At 36.4% G+C, this 15,991-nt stretch overlaps 1 protein-coding gene across 2 annotated transcripts in view; it reads right to left on the bottom strand.

The window, feature by feature from the left end:
* Positions 1-15,991, bottom strand: part of DSC3 (desmocollin 3) — a 52,587-nt gene that overhangs the window by 7,160 nt on the left and 29,436 nt on the right. For both annotated transcript variants that reach the window (XM_009192562.4, XM_009192564.4), the window contains exons 10-14: positions 10,203-10,459; positions 9,947-10,089; positions 8,704-8,928; positions 5,939-6,163; positions 3,438-3,559 (exon numbers count right to left, since the gene is read on the bottom strand). In XM_009192562.4, the coding sequence (XP_009190826.2) occupies positions 3,438-3,559; positions 5,939-6,163; positions 8,704-8,928; positions 9,947-10,089; positions 10,203-10,459 (972 nt within the window). The remainder of the gene's footprint in view (positions 1-3,437; positions 3,560-5,938; positions 6,164-8,703; positions 8,929-9,946; positions 10,090-10,202; positions 10,460-15,991) is intronic.

Raw genomic sequence — 15,991 nt, forward strand, 5'->3', positions numbered from 1 at the left:
TTAGGCGAGGGCCCATCCCATGGCAGAATGTGGAAAGGCAAAAGAGCAAGAGTGAGAGGGAGAGGGAGAGAGAAAGAGAGGAGCAACAGGGGACTGAACTTGTTTTACAATAAGCTTTCATGATAATAAACCCATTCCCATGATAAGGACAGTAATCCATTTGTAAGAGCAGAGCCCTCATGATCTAATCACCTGCTAAAGGTCTCACCTCTCAACACTGTTGCATTGGGGATTAAGTTTCCAACACATCAGCTTTTAGGGACAAATTTCACCCATAGCAAATGCAAAACCCTAGGGATATAAAGATAGGCATAGTCTCTTGATGGCTCCAAGAAGCTCTTATTCCAAGGAGAGAGAAAAACAAATACTTTAAGAATGTGATTACTCTACTATGTAGGTGAGCACAAAATGTTACAGGAGCACAGAAGTAGAGCATTAAAATTCAAATCCAAACAGGGTAAGTGAAATAGACTGGAAAAACTCTGAGCTAAGAGACTAGGGATTAGGAGGAGTGGGACAAACAAGGCAACCACTGCAGAAGGTTCTGGAGGCAAAAGGCAAACAATGTCCTTCAGGGGTCCCCAACTTCAGTCAGTTGAGAACAGCTACCACATAAGACTGGCGTTGGGGGGAGGCTGGAGAGGTTTATAAAAGGCCATAATATATAAAGATCTATATGCCATGCTAAAAAAAATACTTTATTATGAGGATTATAGGGACTGTGAAGAATTTTAACTCATTACAGAGAGAAACCCATTTCAAAAATATCATTCTCGGCAATAATGTGGAAGAAAAATAAGACAAATTTAGTGTCATGGAGGTCAGATGGCGGTCACTGCATCTGATCTGATCTGATATTCCAGGTGAAAATGATAAGGATCTAAGCCAAGGTAGAAGCAGTCATGATTGAAAGAAGTAGGTGGACTCCACAGAGAGTCTACAAGTATCTAGATTGATGAGGCAATCAAGGACAGAGTCAGAAATTATTCTTTTGTGTTCCATGAAGGCAAATAGGTAGATGGTACAACTCACTGAAACAGGGAGGAAAGATGTGCTTGTGGGCAAGAGGAGAGTGAGCAACTAAAGTTTAGATACGGTAAACTTTAGAAACATGTGGGATGTCCAAGATGAATATATGAATATGTGGATTTGGAACTCAGATGAGAGCTTTGAGCCGGAGATATAACTCTGGGAGTCACTCCCAAATAAGTGATAGTTGAGGCCATGGGAATAGAAGACCAATCCCGAGAAAATTGTCAATGAAAAGAAAAAAGGGCTAAGGATAGAACCACAAGAAAAATCACATGTTATGGGGTGGGTAAGAGACAGCTGTGACAGGCCAGATCTGAGTAGCCACTGAGACAACAGAGAAAACCAAAGAGGCAGGATTCTGAAGCCATGAAGAGAGAATATGATAAGGAGTGGGAGCAGCCAATGATGTTAACAACAACAGAAAAATCACAGCAAGGTAAGAACGGGTTCAATTAAAGTATAAGTGTCCATTGGATTTAAGTGAAAGAACAGCCATTGATCATCTTTGTCGAAAGAATTTCCAAGGAGTGCTGGGTAAGCAGGAAGTAGTATCATAGAGAAATCAAATATAGTTTTTTCTTTCCAAAAGTTCAGTTTGAAAGAAAAAGAGAGATTTGGAGGGAACTAGAGGATGACAAAGAGTCAAGGAAATGCTTTAAAATGAAAATGTCTTCATTGAACATTAGCTTAATACTGGAACTTCACTCCAACCCTCTGAGCTATAGGACAGAAGTTTAGTTACAGTGGTAACCTCGACATGTCGGTTTTCATTACAAACAGTTACATTACTTTCAGGGCAAGAACCTCCATTACATTCAGGTTCCTTTGTGCCACCTTCTTATCAATTTAAATATTTTTCTACTTAAAATGCAGTCTTTAACTAAATTGAAAGATTTTTCAAGTGCAGATGATTTAATGAACCTGAAATATATCTACAAGTCATATTTATATTGCCTTAGAAAAAAATACCAGGAAAAAAAATTGAAAAGTAGCCATTTGGTGGCAGTGCTACCCTATATTTTTTTACTTAGGTTGCTGTTACAATAAAATTCAATTACAAAAAAGGAAAAAAGCTCTCCTCATTATTAAATCTTCTTGATGGTACAGTTTTGTTGTAATAAACACAAGTTCAAAGATCATATTTCTAAGTGGATAAAAGAGGAATTTAAAACAAACTAAAGCAATGCTGAACCTACAGAGCCAGCTTTCATATTTTCTATTCTCTGCTCCTTTCTGTCCTCCTACAGCCGCATTTCCCAAAGTTCATTCTCACAGGGTATCAACAACTCCTTATCCATGTCAATAATTTCCAAGTTTACTTTTCCAGCCCTGATTATTCACCCAACTCCTAACCCCATGTGCATGCCTTCAAATGAAATTCAGATCCAAAGCTAAAATGATCACTTTTACTCATTGTATTAAAGCAAGTTTATAGATTCAAGAAGAAATTTTATGTTTTTGTATAAATTAATATTTCCAAGCTCCTTTTAGAAGTGTTCCTAACACAGAACAGGTAAATATTGTGAAGTGGCCACTCAATATAATCAGCTCTAACATTAAATGGCAAAGAACAAATATTAAGTAAAAGTCTTACAGGTTATGCTGTTTTCCTCTCCTTTAGCTATTCTCACCATCTCTTCACTTTCAAACCCTTCTTATTCTTTAAGTTACCAAATAAGCTGTACCTCTTGTCACTAGCCTTTCTGGTTGATCCAAACCACATGAGTACACTTAGGTATCACAGGAATTTTTGAACGCTGACAGTGCTTTATCATATTGGTTTATTGTCATGTTCCTATTTTGCTTTTCCATAAAAGTGGGATCTATTTCTCATAAATAAGTTGACATATTTTTGAGGAGAGAACATGCCTTGTAAGTACTTTTGTGTATATATATACACTTCACACAAAACAAGAAGCATAAAAGCACCTCAGAAGTCCTAAGAAATATATAAGGAAAGAGTGGCGGTAGTCTTCCAAACCCCTCTCCCTTTCTTTTAGAAATATCTCATTGATATTTTCCTAGTTAACTTGAGAACTTTTAGCAAGCTTTTTTCCCCATTATAAATGGTTAACAAGTTACATGAACAAATTATATCTGGAAATATACATTGTAGAGTGCAGGCAAAACAAATTATTGCTATAATAAATTCTCACCATCAAAGAACAAGTTGAAACTATAACACTAGAGTGCAAAAAAGATAACTAAAACAATACATCTGGATCACAAAGTTTAATAAATTACCACTATATAAACATTTGCATATTGACAGACAATATTTATGCCTACTAAATCTGATTCAATTAAAAATATAAATTAACTCCTAAATTCTGAAATGAGTTTATGAGGATGAATTAAATAAATTATCAGAGATACAAATGCATATTTATTTAAAAATTACTTACCACTCTATCATCTCCAGGTGCTTCTGTGTTTGATATAATTAAGTTTTGCTGTGCTAAATCTTCAGGAAAACGTTTGCCTTTAGTTGCACCCAAAACTCCACATACTAAAGTTAGCAATACAGCTGAATTTAAAAATAAAAATAAAATAACTTATTTTAGCATACATAGAATAAAATCATCATCATTTATTTCTTACGACCTAAGGATCAAAGTAGAAGATAAAGCCACTAAGCATGGCTTCCCATGAATTATCTTGGCTGTTCTGTTAACATGTCACCAGCTAGCTTAGATTTTAGAATCAGGAGCAATCATCTGTATTTTTTTATTATATCTCTCTAATTGCTTGAATTCTGCCCATCAAAATAAAGTACTTAGAATTATGAGTTAAACAGTACATAAAGAAAAGAAATCACCAACATTTAAGACAAAGACTTTGAAAAAATTTACTGATTCCCCCCAAAATAATTTCCCCACATGAAAATGTAAAAAGAGAATTGTGTACAAAAAAACATGAAAAAGACAGACTGCTTTCCTAGAAAAGATTTATCTTAATTGAACCTACTTTGCATCTTGCCTATTAAGAATTCTTATTCTAAATCATAATTGTGGGAGATTGAAAATACATGATAATTAAACTAAGAATAATAACAACAATTCTTTCAGTCTAAAAGACCCTATAGTGCATTGGCAAAATCCCCAAACCCAGACCACTACATATTTTTGCATGGCCTATGAGCTAAGACTTTGTATTTATAAATGGTTGAAAAAATTCAGAAGAATAAGAGTCTATAATGTGAAAATTACATGAAATTCAAATTTTATAGTCCATATGTATTGTTCTATTGGAACACAGTAATGCCCATAATTTATATATTTTTATAGCAATGTTATTGTTTCAGGGACAGATTTGATTGGATACAATGGAAAACACATGGCCTGCAAAGCTTGACATATATACTATCTGGTCCTTTACAGAAAAAGTGTGACAACTCTTGCCTATCCTACATGGCCCCACACTACCTTTCTGGCTCCATTTCCTAATCCTCTTCCCTTTGTCCACTCTCACCACACTGGTTTCCCTGCCACTCCTTGGTTTCTCCAGACATAATCACAAATTAGGGTCTTTCCATTGACTTCCCTCTCTGACTGAAAGTTCTTGCCCCAGGCATTCCACCTGGCTAACTCTTTCACCTCTTCCAAAAATCATTAAAAATAATCTTCTCAGGCCTGACCTCTCTATTGAAAATTGCAATCACTGGCACCAATACCCCCCTCACCAACACACTCCATGGCACTACAGATCCTAATTATTTGCCTCTCTTTTTTTTCCTCCATAGCATTTAATTTATTCATTAACTGTCACAAGGCAGATTGATTGGTTTTGCTTGTTTGTTTGTTTGACCTTCCCTATTTTTCCTAAGCACCTAGAACAGTTTCCCGCCTACAGTAGGTATTTGATATATGTTTATTTCTTGACTTGATGAAAAATAATGAACATATTAGAAATTTACTATGTACTGTTCCAAGTACTTCACATGCATTACCTTATTTAATACTCAGTGCTACACCACATGGTAGGCTACTACAATTATTCCTTTTACAGACGAGAAAATTGAAGCACACTTAAGTAATTTGTCCCAGGTCACATGGCTTACAAGCGATGAAGCCGGGGTACAAACCCACGCAGTCTGATTCCTGAGTTTTTTGCGCTTAACTTCTACTCTTACCACAAAACAAAGCTAATCTAGGCTGGAGGAGGTTAACAGAATTTAAAATTGGCAAGATATACCCAAGAAGAGATACGGCTGAGAACAGAACATCTCCCATAACTCTGCGGCTGAATGGTAAAAAGATACGGAATGAAGCCTGTAATCCCAGCACTTTGGGAGGCCGAGACGGGCGGATCACGAGGTCAGGAGATCGACACCATCCTGTCTAACACAGTGAAACCCCGTCTCTACTAAAAAATACAAAAAAACTAGCCGGGCGAGGTGGTGGGCGCCTGTAGTCCCAGCTGCTTGGGAGGCTGAGGCAGGAGAATGGCGTAAACGCGGGAGGCGGAGCTTGCAGTGAGCTGAGATCTGGCCACTGCACTCCAGCCTGGGCCACAGAGCGAGACTCCGTCTCAAAAAAAAAAAAAAAAAGATACGGAATGAAAGTAGTTTTTAGTGGACTTTCCTAAGGCAGAAATTTTAGATTATTCTATTTAGCCCTAAAAGGAATGGCACTGGAACCAAGAAATAAAGGCTATCTGTTTGTCAGATTTTGTGAAATTTAAGGAATTTTCAAAAATTATGTCTAAGCATAAAGTTTTTTATCTCAAGAAGGATCATGTTCCCTTCACAGAAAATATTCAAACAGAACTCAGGTAATAACACAAAAGGAACTTGGAAAGAGACTCACACCTGACGGATGCTTGGACAAGATTATTTTTTAAAGATCTTTTCCCGCACCTAGATTTGTTATATATATTTTAAGTTCAAGAAAGTGAAAATACTTACAAAAGAGCAGTGCTATACCCAGTAGTATTGCGAGGATTGCCCATTTTCCAAGTACTACTCCTGCACTCCTTGAAGTCACACGACACTGAGCTGGATGCGTACACTCACATAGATTAACTCTCAATAATTTTGTTGCAGCTTGGCCGGCCCTGTCTTTTACAGTAATAGGAATGGTATATTCTTGAAATCCAGCATTTTTCTGATATGAAAGACGGGCAGCTGTGTCTGAAAGAAAATAAAAGAAGTTTATTTTTTAATGATCATTTATCATTTAGCATTTGTTTCATCACGCTTGTTTTTGAAGGCATCATTCTCAAGGAACTGCCTGCCACATGAAAGTAAATAAAAATGGAGGACTATCTTCAACCCTTTCAAACTCTAATATTATCTTATATATGTTGTCCTTTGTAATTCCTTAGAAAGGAGCCCTTAAGAAATAATTTGGCATTGGAGTGGCCCAGTAGTGTTCTAGTAATGTTTATCTATACAAACTAATAATGTTAGGTTGGCTGTTAACATACACTTCAAGCATTTTTCTCCAGTACCAATGTATCTACAGGTACACACAAATAGTTTCTGAAGTTCACATTCTCTTATCCACTGACCTTCTAGTATTTGCACATTATTCATATGGATAAGGTAATTTTTTCAAAGCACAATAGATTGTTTACAATTAACGCCTTGTATCTGGAAGTAATCTTAGTACCAGAAGCTAATTAATGTCACTCAGGCTACTTATAAGACTTACACAAAACAGAAGTGTCTATATAATAATTCACTTTTACCAACTGTGATAGTCAATTTTCCCCAATAGTCTTGGTCTATTATTTTAATGACCATATTATCAACTAACCAAAAGCTCCACAGAATTTCAATGGCAGTTACAACCTCCTTGAGTTTTTATAATAGAATAAGTAAAATGAAAAAGTAGCATAAAACACACCCTGGAAGTCATCTGGAATTCCTAAGCCTTAATTAAATGCTCTGCTGTAGCTGTAAGAATTTCAAAGATTTTGGCTGCACCTCGTACCTGAAGGCTCCCTAGAGGAATATGAATTACCACTTGGGTTTACTTAGGACCACTCAATACCACACTGTATCTAAGGTAAGATCCTTGAAATCCCTCCACTCCCTCAAGACAACAAGTGGAGCCATAGTAATGTCTTATTTACAGTAGTGTATTTGCCTCTGATTTTCCTTCACTCACCTATGCTCCCTTCATATTGTCCTCCTGTCACCAGTGTCACCTTTAAAAGATGTAAATCCTGGGATGGCATTGCCTTACTTGCACATTCCCAATGCATAACTGCTGTTGCCTACTGTACCAAGGTTAGTCCTCTCAGCCTGGCACACAAGGCCCTTCACCACCAGATTCCACCCTTTCTTCCACCCAACCTCTTGGCATTCTTACTAAAACCTTCTAAACTCTAATGACATGGATGTACTAATTCTTCTGGTATGTTTCTTCTTTTATGCACATTACTAATCAATTATTGAACAAGCAAACATTTATGAAGCAGTTAGTATCTACTAAGCATTAGGCTAGGTGCTGGAAGTACAAAGATGAATTGCAAACGCTCTAGGAAACTCATGTATTGGAAGGGAGAGGTAATCAGATGTTAATACAACAGGAAAGGCACTGCAATGCAGGTAGCAAAGGGTCATGGTGCCACTCCTTCCAATTCAAGACAAACTTCAGAGGTGGAGCATCTCAGCTGGGATTGTGTCTGTCTTGTTCATCTCTATATAAATCCTCAGGATCTGGACTAGTGCTTAATAGATAGTAGGTGTTCATAAATATCATGAAAAAAATATCATGCTCAAAAATATCAAGCTAAGAATCGGAAAAAGAGGTATTCTATGTAGATAGGGCTATCCACACAAAAGCCCAGTTGCATGAAAGAACATGGCAGTAACAACAGAGTGAAGTATGGATGAAGTACAGAACATGACACCCCCCATAAACTGCTACAATAGGCAGCAGCCCCTCAACAGTCCTTCTCATATCCCTTCCCATATCCCGCCAAGTTCACTTCCAGGATACCCTAGAGTGCTTAGTCTATACACCTGAGCTCCTCACTTCCAGAGTCAGCTTACAATACAATTTAAACTACACATCTTCTGCTCTCTCCTCACCTCACTGGTGAGAAGAGAGCAGATGCAATCTCCCTCTGTGCCCCAGGCTAGAATGCAGTGGCACCATCTCTCAACTCACTGCAACTTCGGCCTACTGGGTTTAAGCGATTCTCCTGCCTCAGCCTCCCCGGTAGCTTGGATTACAGGTGCCCGCCATCACACCCAGATAATTTATGTATTTTTAACAGAAAGGGGGTTTCACCATGGTGGCCAGGCTGGTCTTGAACTCCTGACCTCAAGTCATCCACCCACCTAGGGCTCCCAAAGTGCTGGGATTAGAGGCATGAGTCACCGTGCCCAGCCACCGGTATTATTTTTAAACACACACACACACACAAACACACACACATACACACACAGTTTGTCTTAATGATAAGCTGCCCAACATTTTAACAAAACTTTTCTTTGTTGTAAATGTAAATTTTGCCTTCATAAAAATTACAACTTCTTTCATTTTATATATAACAGAGCCCCCATACAATATTTATAAAAAGGTTAGTTTATCCTTCTAAAATATATTAATGAGACTCAGTTTTACTTCATGCTTTGTGTAGGTAAGCAAGTCAATCTATCCTCCAGTTATTCTTAGTTATTTCAGAGTTTATAAATCATTATTTTTTAGTAAATACCATTAACTTTGGTGAGGCTCCACAGTCTACTGATTTCTGGAGAAGTATTTGGCAAACTGAAATAAAATGGAGCTCCATGGACAGGTTCATCAGGATCAACAGCTAAAATGTCGGTATAACCCATTTTTGGTTTGCAAATTACTACATATTCTTGAAGTATTTCTGGTGGATTATCATTTATGTCTTCAATGTCCACAGCAAGTGTTCCAGTACATGACCTATTATCTAAGGACAGAGGAATAAGGTTTAGTGTTATTTTAAAATTCTTTTATAGTTTCTTAAAGAATAAAAAGTCAATTCAAAGTCAATTCAATTATATTCTTGTTTTTGTTGTTGTTGTTGTTGTTGTTGTTTTTTGAGACGGAGTCTCGCTCTGTTGCCCAGACTGGAGTGCAGTGGCACAATTCCGGCTCACTGCAAACTCCGCCTCCCAGGTTCATTCTATATAGGATATCTGTTTTTAAATAAAGTGATTATTAAAGGAAATGATAAATAAATAAGAACATAGATGGATAAATAGAATCTGCAGCTAGTCTGAAATGACTATTGCTACTGATAATATCAGATACACCTGCCAATAAATCTTTTACCAGAATTACTACCAAATAAAAATAAATGTCTCAATTTCAATCTCTATTTTTGGGGGTTCCAGGTGCCAGGTGTTAATGAGCAGTAAAGTGGTTACAGATAAGATTTCCAATCCCAGGATATATTCAAACCACTAGGAAGATTTTTTTTAATATAAGATTCCCAGGCTCCACAACCAGAGATTCTGATTCAGTTATTCTAACAAAGTATCTACAGAGTATTATTTTTATTTTAATGTGAAGACAAGGTTGAAAAACTCTGAGTTACTTTAAGGAACAGAATTCAAGAAAAGGATCACTTTGACGTAATATTCGGCTGAACATATAGTTCAATTTAAAGCTCAATTTAAAGTGGCACAAACAGATGTGGAAGTCTGATGAGACCATTTTATCTAGTTTTAGATTTCAGTTTTAATTTTGTCCTCTAGCACAGAAATATATAAAAATGTAAGGTCCTGCCCTATTGGGAATATAAAGATAAATAAAACATGGCTTCTTGCCACCAGTTTCACCTTGTTAGATAATTAAGAGAGACAGAAAGAGTCTTTAATTTCAAAGAATTCCATATACTTACCACCAAAAAAACTGCATAAGAATAATTATATTTTATTCTCTAATTCCTTTATAAAATACCAGATTAAAACTTCATTTTTTACCTTTGTCTATTGCCAAGACTGTAATATTATACAATTCATTTTTGGGAGTTTCAACCTCCCTATCCAGGATTTTGGAAGTTATGATTGACCCTGAAATTTCATCAATGGTGATCCAACCTTTAGGATCATGCAATTTTTTGTACCTGTTAATAAAAAAATAATAATAATCTTTAGCATTAGAAAACGTTTTCAAATAAGTTACTATCTCAATGATTACAAATACATTATTAGTATGTGTTTATAGATTTATTTTTACCTTAAACCATTGCCATTTCTAGTTTCGGGGTCATATGCCTTATAGCCATTGATCTTTGACCCCACTGCTAAGTTTTCTTTAATCCGCACATATTGGGCTGCAGGGGTGCATTCAGGCCCCTCATCCAGATCCCTCACATGAACTGTAACCAAGGCTCTGTTCAACGCTGTCACTCTGGGTATATCTCTAGTAAATGGTGCTTCATTGTTTACTCCAATTTCCAGGTTCACTTGATGGTTTTCTTCATAATTCAGTGGCTTTAAAATAAAGTCCATGTATGTCATTATCAGTGTAAAATACATTTGGTACTTCAAATGACAAGTGAACATTTGTCATTCTGACCAGTGTTGCATAAATTCTATGTTCACATTTTGTTAATACTGACTGTTATCCCTTGCTAGAAAGAGAGTGAATCCTGTGTTAAGCCTTTACCAAGAATGTTTCAAAAGCTTCTGCAGATGGTTTTATAGAGTTGGACAAAAGAAATTCCTGAAGTATTTTTATATTTCACTCTTACTAAGGAAAATGATTCTGATTCAAAAAATAATGCAAACAGATGACAGTATTCTTATGGCCCTCCTTGGAGCACTGTCTAACAGGCTGGGCTAAGGGTCATCTGAGTATGGGAAGGTGCCTTTATTTGGCTTATCAGTTACTACTGAGTATGGCCCAGGCATTTTATAATTCTTGTAAAGTTTGATATTGACTTTCACAAAACCAAAAGGTGCAATGATTTCATTTTCGGTCTCATAGAAAAGATATTCCCAATGCCTGGATGTTTTTTTATTTTATTTTATTTTATTTTATTTTATTTCATTTTTGAGACAGAGTCTTGCCTTGTTTTGTCACCCAGGCTGGAAAGCAGTGGCACAATCTTGGCTCACTGCAACCTCCACTTCTTTGGTTCAAGTAATTCTCCTGCCTCAGCCTCCCATGTAGCTGGGACTACAGGCACGTGCCACTATACTCAGCTAATTTTTGTATTTTTTTCTTTAGTAGAGATGGGGTTCTGCCATCTTAGTCAGGCTGGTCTCCAACTCCTGAACTCAGGTGATCCACCTCCCTTGGCATCCCAAAATGCTGGGATTACAGGCGTGAACCACCATGCCCGGGCCCAGATGTCTGTTTTAATTGCCCTCTAAGGCATCTAACTGAGCCATCTAATTTCTGCTTTTGCTTTTATCAAAATCCATCCAGAGGCTCATTTCTTCTTAGGAATCAACTTGTCTTTTTTCTGGTTCCTTCATGAATGAGTGAAAACCTTTATCCATCCATGCCCACTACCTATTTTTATGAAAATTAAATTTTTGAAAATTTGAGAATTAGACTTTGCTTTTGTCTATAATTCATCCAATGAAATTTTCACAGTAGATAGACAGAGGAATAAGGGAAATACAATGTGATAATTTCAATGACATTGAATCTCAGGCACTGCTCTAACAGTGAAAATAAACTCACTAAATCCTCATGACATTATGAACTAAGTATTATTGGCCTCATCCTCATTTTACAGAGCAGAAAATGGGAAAAGGAGATAAACTTATTTTTTTAAGGCCAAAAGATAATCATTTGAGCTTGAGTTTGAAGCCAGGTAGGCTGACCTGAGCCCATTTCCTTAGCCCACGCTATAATCCCTATGCTATCGTGTGCTGCTTAATTGGCTCACTGGTCTCTAAAAGATTTCCAAATCAATCTTTGATTAAATTCAGTTTTAGATAACAAATCAAGTTAAACCCATAAAACATTATGTTACACTGTATTATAAAGTTGAAGCACTTTTTCTTCAATTTCTCTTTCTGCTTATCAGAACAATCACTGGCTAAACATTGAACATAATCAAAACTGGTGAAGAAAATTATTTTAAATCTTTCTCCACACCTAGGTATTAACGGAGTAAGACGCAAATATCACGAGTCCACTAAAAAGTCAAGAAAGTTTCTGAATCTTAGAATCTACAAAATGTATGTAAAATCTTTTATATTTTGTTTGAGTATCCCAGAAACTGGAGAGTCAAGGAAAAAAATATTAATATCTGTTCATTTGATGCTGATGAACACTGCTTCACAAATTTCATGCGCTGGTGTGATCACATGGAGAGTAAGAGCAACTGCTGGCAATGAGAAATGGATGGAAATGTAGAGAACAGCGGCTGCACTGGAGGAGGTGCAACTACTCAATCCAAAAACACTCACTGAAGCCTTGGAGCTTCTTTGTCCCATTTTTCAACACTTAAGATGGATATTGTCTTAGTAGCTTAAAACTCTCTAAAATTAAAAATCTGGTGAGATGAAATCCCAAAGATTAACGAGATTAGTTAATTCCATTAATTAATAGGAAAGGATGTAAATTCTTTTCCACCTCAGGGTACGTTTTTGTTTCGCCATTTAAAAAAAGTGTTTAAAAATATCCCACATCTGCACTGAGATGACAACTCCCTAGAAAATGGATAGCTGTGGAAATGGAGCTGAGGACTCTCCATGTTGAGAATGACCAAGAATAATATCATCCTCACTCAAGCCCATATGCATCACTGCTGCTGCTCAAATGGACAGAAGCTACTGAGATGGAATGAGTTTACCCAGAACTCAGCAAAAGGCCGTATCACTCATGCTTTGTGGTTACAGAAAAGTTATCTATTATGGAACAGTATAACACTAGTCTCAAGGACATAGTATAACTTTTTAAAATAAAATAATAATATCCTACAGTTTACCAAGTGCTTTTACATTCAATATTATATTTGAAAAGCTATTAGGGAGGCAGAGAGAAGTATTGTTCCCATTTCACAGATAACACAGAGGCTAACTTTCCAAGATCACATAGCTGTGGAAAACAATTTAACATAGTGCTTGACAGCGTATACTTAGAGTCAAAGAGCTAGGTTCAAATTCTGTCTACACTACATCCTAGCTGTGTGGCACTGGGAAAGTTATTTAGTCTCTTTAACTTTTCTCTTCTGTGAAATTGTTGTAAGAATGACATTTAACACTACAGCATAAAATAAGTGCTTTACACTAAATTCTGAGTAATCTCTCAAGCTGTCGCAGAGGCAAATGAAGGGAGTAAATGATGTATGTTTTTGTTAACAGCCAATGTAATGCGACAAAAGGAGACGCTAACTAACAAGAAAATGTTTGCAAGCTTTATTCAGCTAAAAGAAGTATACCAGAGCAATTCTTGGTTTGGCCTACTGATTACTTAATTCTTTGAGGCATAAAGGAATGAATAAGGTGCACTCTTTCCCTGAATACAATTCTCACTAGCAAGGAAGAACCAGGGCATTGGAAGAGGAAGATTCCTTTCGAGTTAACAACATAGTGATGTCATTCCTTAATCAGCACGCAAAAGGTTACTCATCATTAGGTACATAGCCTACATGACAGAAAGATGGGTTTCGAACACCCTGATTATATAGGGTTTGATTTTCAAATAAAAGGTGACTCACTGAGGTTAAAAAGTACTTAAAGACGCCAGGCGCGGTGGCTCACACCTGTAATCCTAGCACTTTGGGAGGCCAAGGCGAGCGGATTGCCGGAGCTCAGGAGTTCAAGACCAGCCTGGACAACGCGGTGAAACCCCATCTCTACTAAAATACAAAAAATTAGCTGGGCATGGAGATGTGCGCCTGTAGTCCCAGCTGCTCGGGAGGCTGAGACAGGAGAATTGCTTGAACCTGGGAGGTGGGGAGGCGGAGGTTGCAGTGAGCCAAGATCACACTACTGCATTCCAGCCTGGGAGACAGAGTGAGACTCCATCTCCAAAAAAAAAAAAAATACTTAAAGACATGATTTAACCACACAATCACAACTCTTTCCCAAGGAAAAGAATAAGATACTTTCAAAGACTAGCATGGCTATCAAAGGAGCTTTGTGATAATTCAGCTTTTCTAAGGGTTTGGATAAAATATGAAAAGGATAACATAACATGGCAAAAGCAAATTTTATTAATCAAAATGTTACCAAATAATATGAATGACTCAAAGGAAAAGAGAAGGTACGATTAGCAAAGGAGCTAGTAACGTCAGAAGAAGAATATAATTTAAAAAGGAAACACCCAAAAGTAGAAATGAATTAAGGTTCCAAAAAGAGAAGATCCTCTTGTACAAATGAAGTAATGGCTTTGTCAAGCTAAGTAACTCAGGTATGGAAAAGAGGCGACATAAGGGAAGCAAGGATACCAAGCCAGAAGGAGAATAGCCCAGGAATTATGAGTAAGAGCTCTGCATCAGACAGATCCGGATTTGTATCTTGGATGTACGAACAGAGTTATCTCTCCTAGATAGTTTGGACATTCAACACCTGATTGTGGGGTACAAATCACCCATCCTAGCTGTATGGGCTGCAGCATGTTATTTCTCTTTGATTCAGTCTACTCATCTGCAAATGAGAAGAATGAGAGTAATAACCACATGGGCTTGTTTTGGAAGGATGAATAAATCTTTTAATTCAATGTTTTTGGGGGGTTTTGTGGGACACTGTTTCAGAGCATGGAAAAAAAATAAGGAAAATAAATTATTTTTATGAAGCAAGTGAAAACTTGATAGTAAAAACTTAATAGCAATTATACAAAAGGAAAAACTATGGATAAATCATTTTTGTGGATATGGATGTAAATCCTAGACAGATATTAGACACAACAGCTGAAAAAATGAAATTACGATCTTGGGTATGACTTATGAGAAAAATGCTAATTCTCCCCAACTCTTGCTACAAAATTAATATAATCGTAAAAACATCAAAAGGAATATTTTTAAACTTGGGAGCTGATCTGAAAGTTCACATGGAAGAACAAACAAGCAAGATATTCATAAGAACAAAATCCACAAAGGAAGATCACTAGGTAAGAATGGCATGGAACACTGCAAATACTAAAATGCATATTATACATTTGATATTCTTAAATAGCTAGCAATAATACAGTAGCGTATAGATGCTAATTAATAAACAATGAATTAATGGTACAAAAGAGAAAGTCAAGAACAAACTCAAATATACATGTATCTTGTTTTATGACAATGAAAATATGTCAAAACATGAATTGTGTTGGAACAGATAGAAAAACTAAAATTGGATTCACATCACATTTGCTCTAGGATAAATTTCATACAGATCAAAAATTTAACTGGATAGATAGATAATTAAACAATAATAAATTAGAAGAATTTCAGATAAAATACTTTCATAATGTCAATACCATCATAATGACACAAATCTCATAACCATAGAAGCCCCTGATAAATTGTGACCTTGAACAAGCAAACCCTGTCAACAAAACAAATCCTAGAGGTCAAAAACCAACACAAGCAAACTTACACAACAATAAAAATGGGTAAAAATATTTGCAAAAATATTTCCTACCATGAAACTCCTATAAATGAATAGTTAATAGATGAGAAGAGCAAAACACAGAAAGTGGCTAAAAGACAGGACTAGTGAGCTTGAAGATCTAAAATATATTCAATGGTGTCTTCACATAAAAGGAATGCTCAGCTACACTGAAACACCTTTTTTTTTGCTATTTGACTGATAAATATCAAAACTTGAAAATATCATTGGCAATTATTGTACTGTAACACGCATGTGTGTACATTTCTGGTGAGCATGTCAACATGCACCACCTCTCTGGAGGACAATCAGGCAATAAATTCACCACAGAAAAAATAGCCATGTCCTTGACTAAACCATTCCATTTCTAGAAAATTATCCTGCATTTAAATTGTAGTATATTCATTGTAGTATATTTTGAAATAATGAAAATAAATTAGAATTTCAATTGATATGGTCTAAATT

The sequence above is a fragment of the Papio anubis genome, chromosome 19 (assembly GCF_008728515.1).
Source record: "Papio anubis isolate 15944 chromosome 19, Panubis1.0, whole genome shotgun sequence".
Lineage (NCBI taxonomy): Eukaryota > Metazoa > Chordata > Mammalia > Primates > Cercopithecidae > Papio > Papio anubis.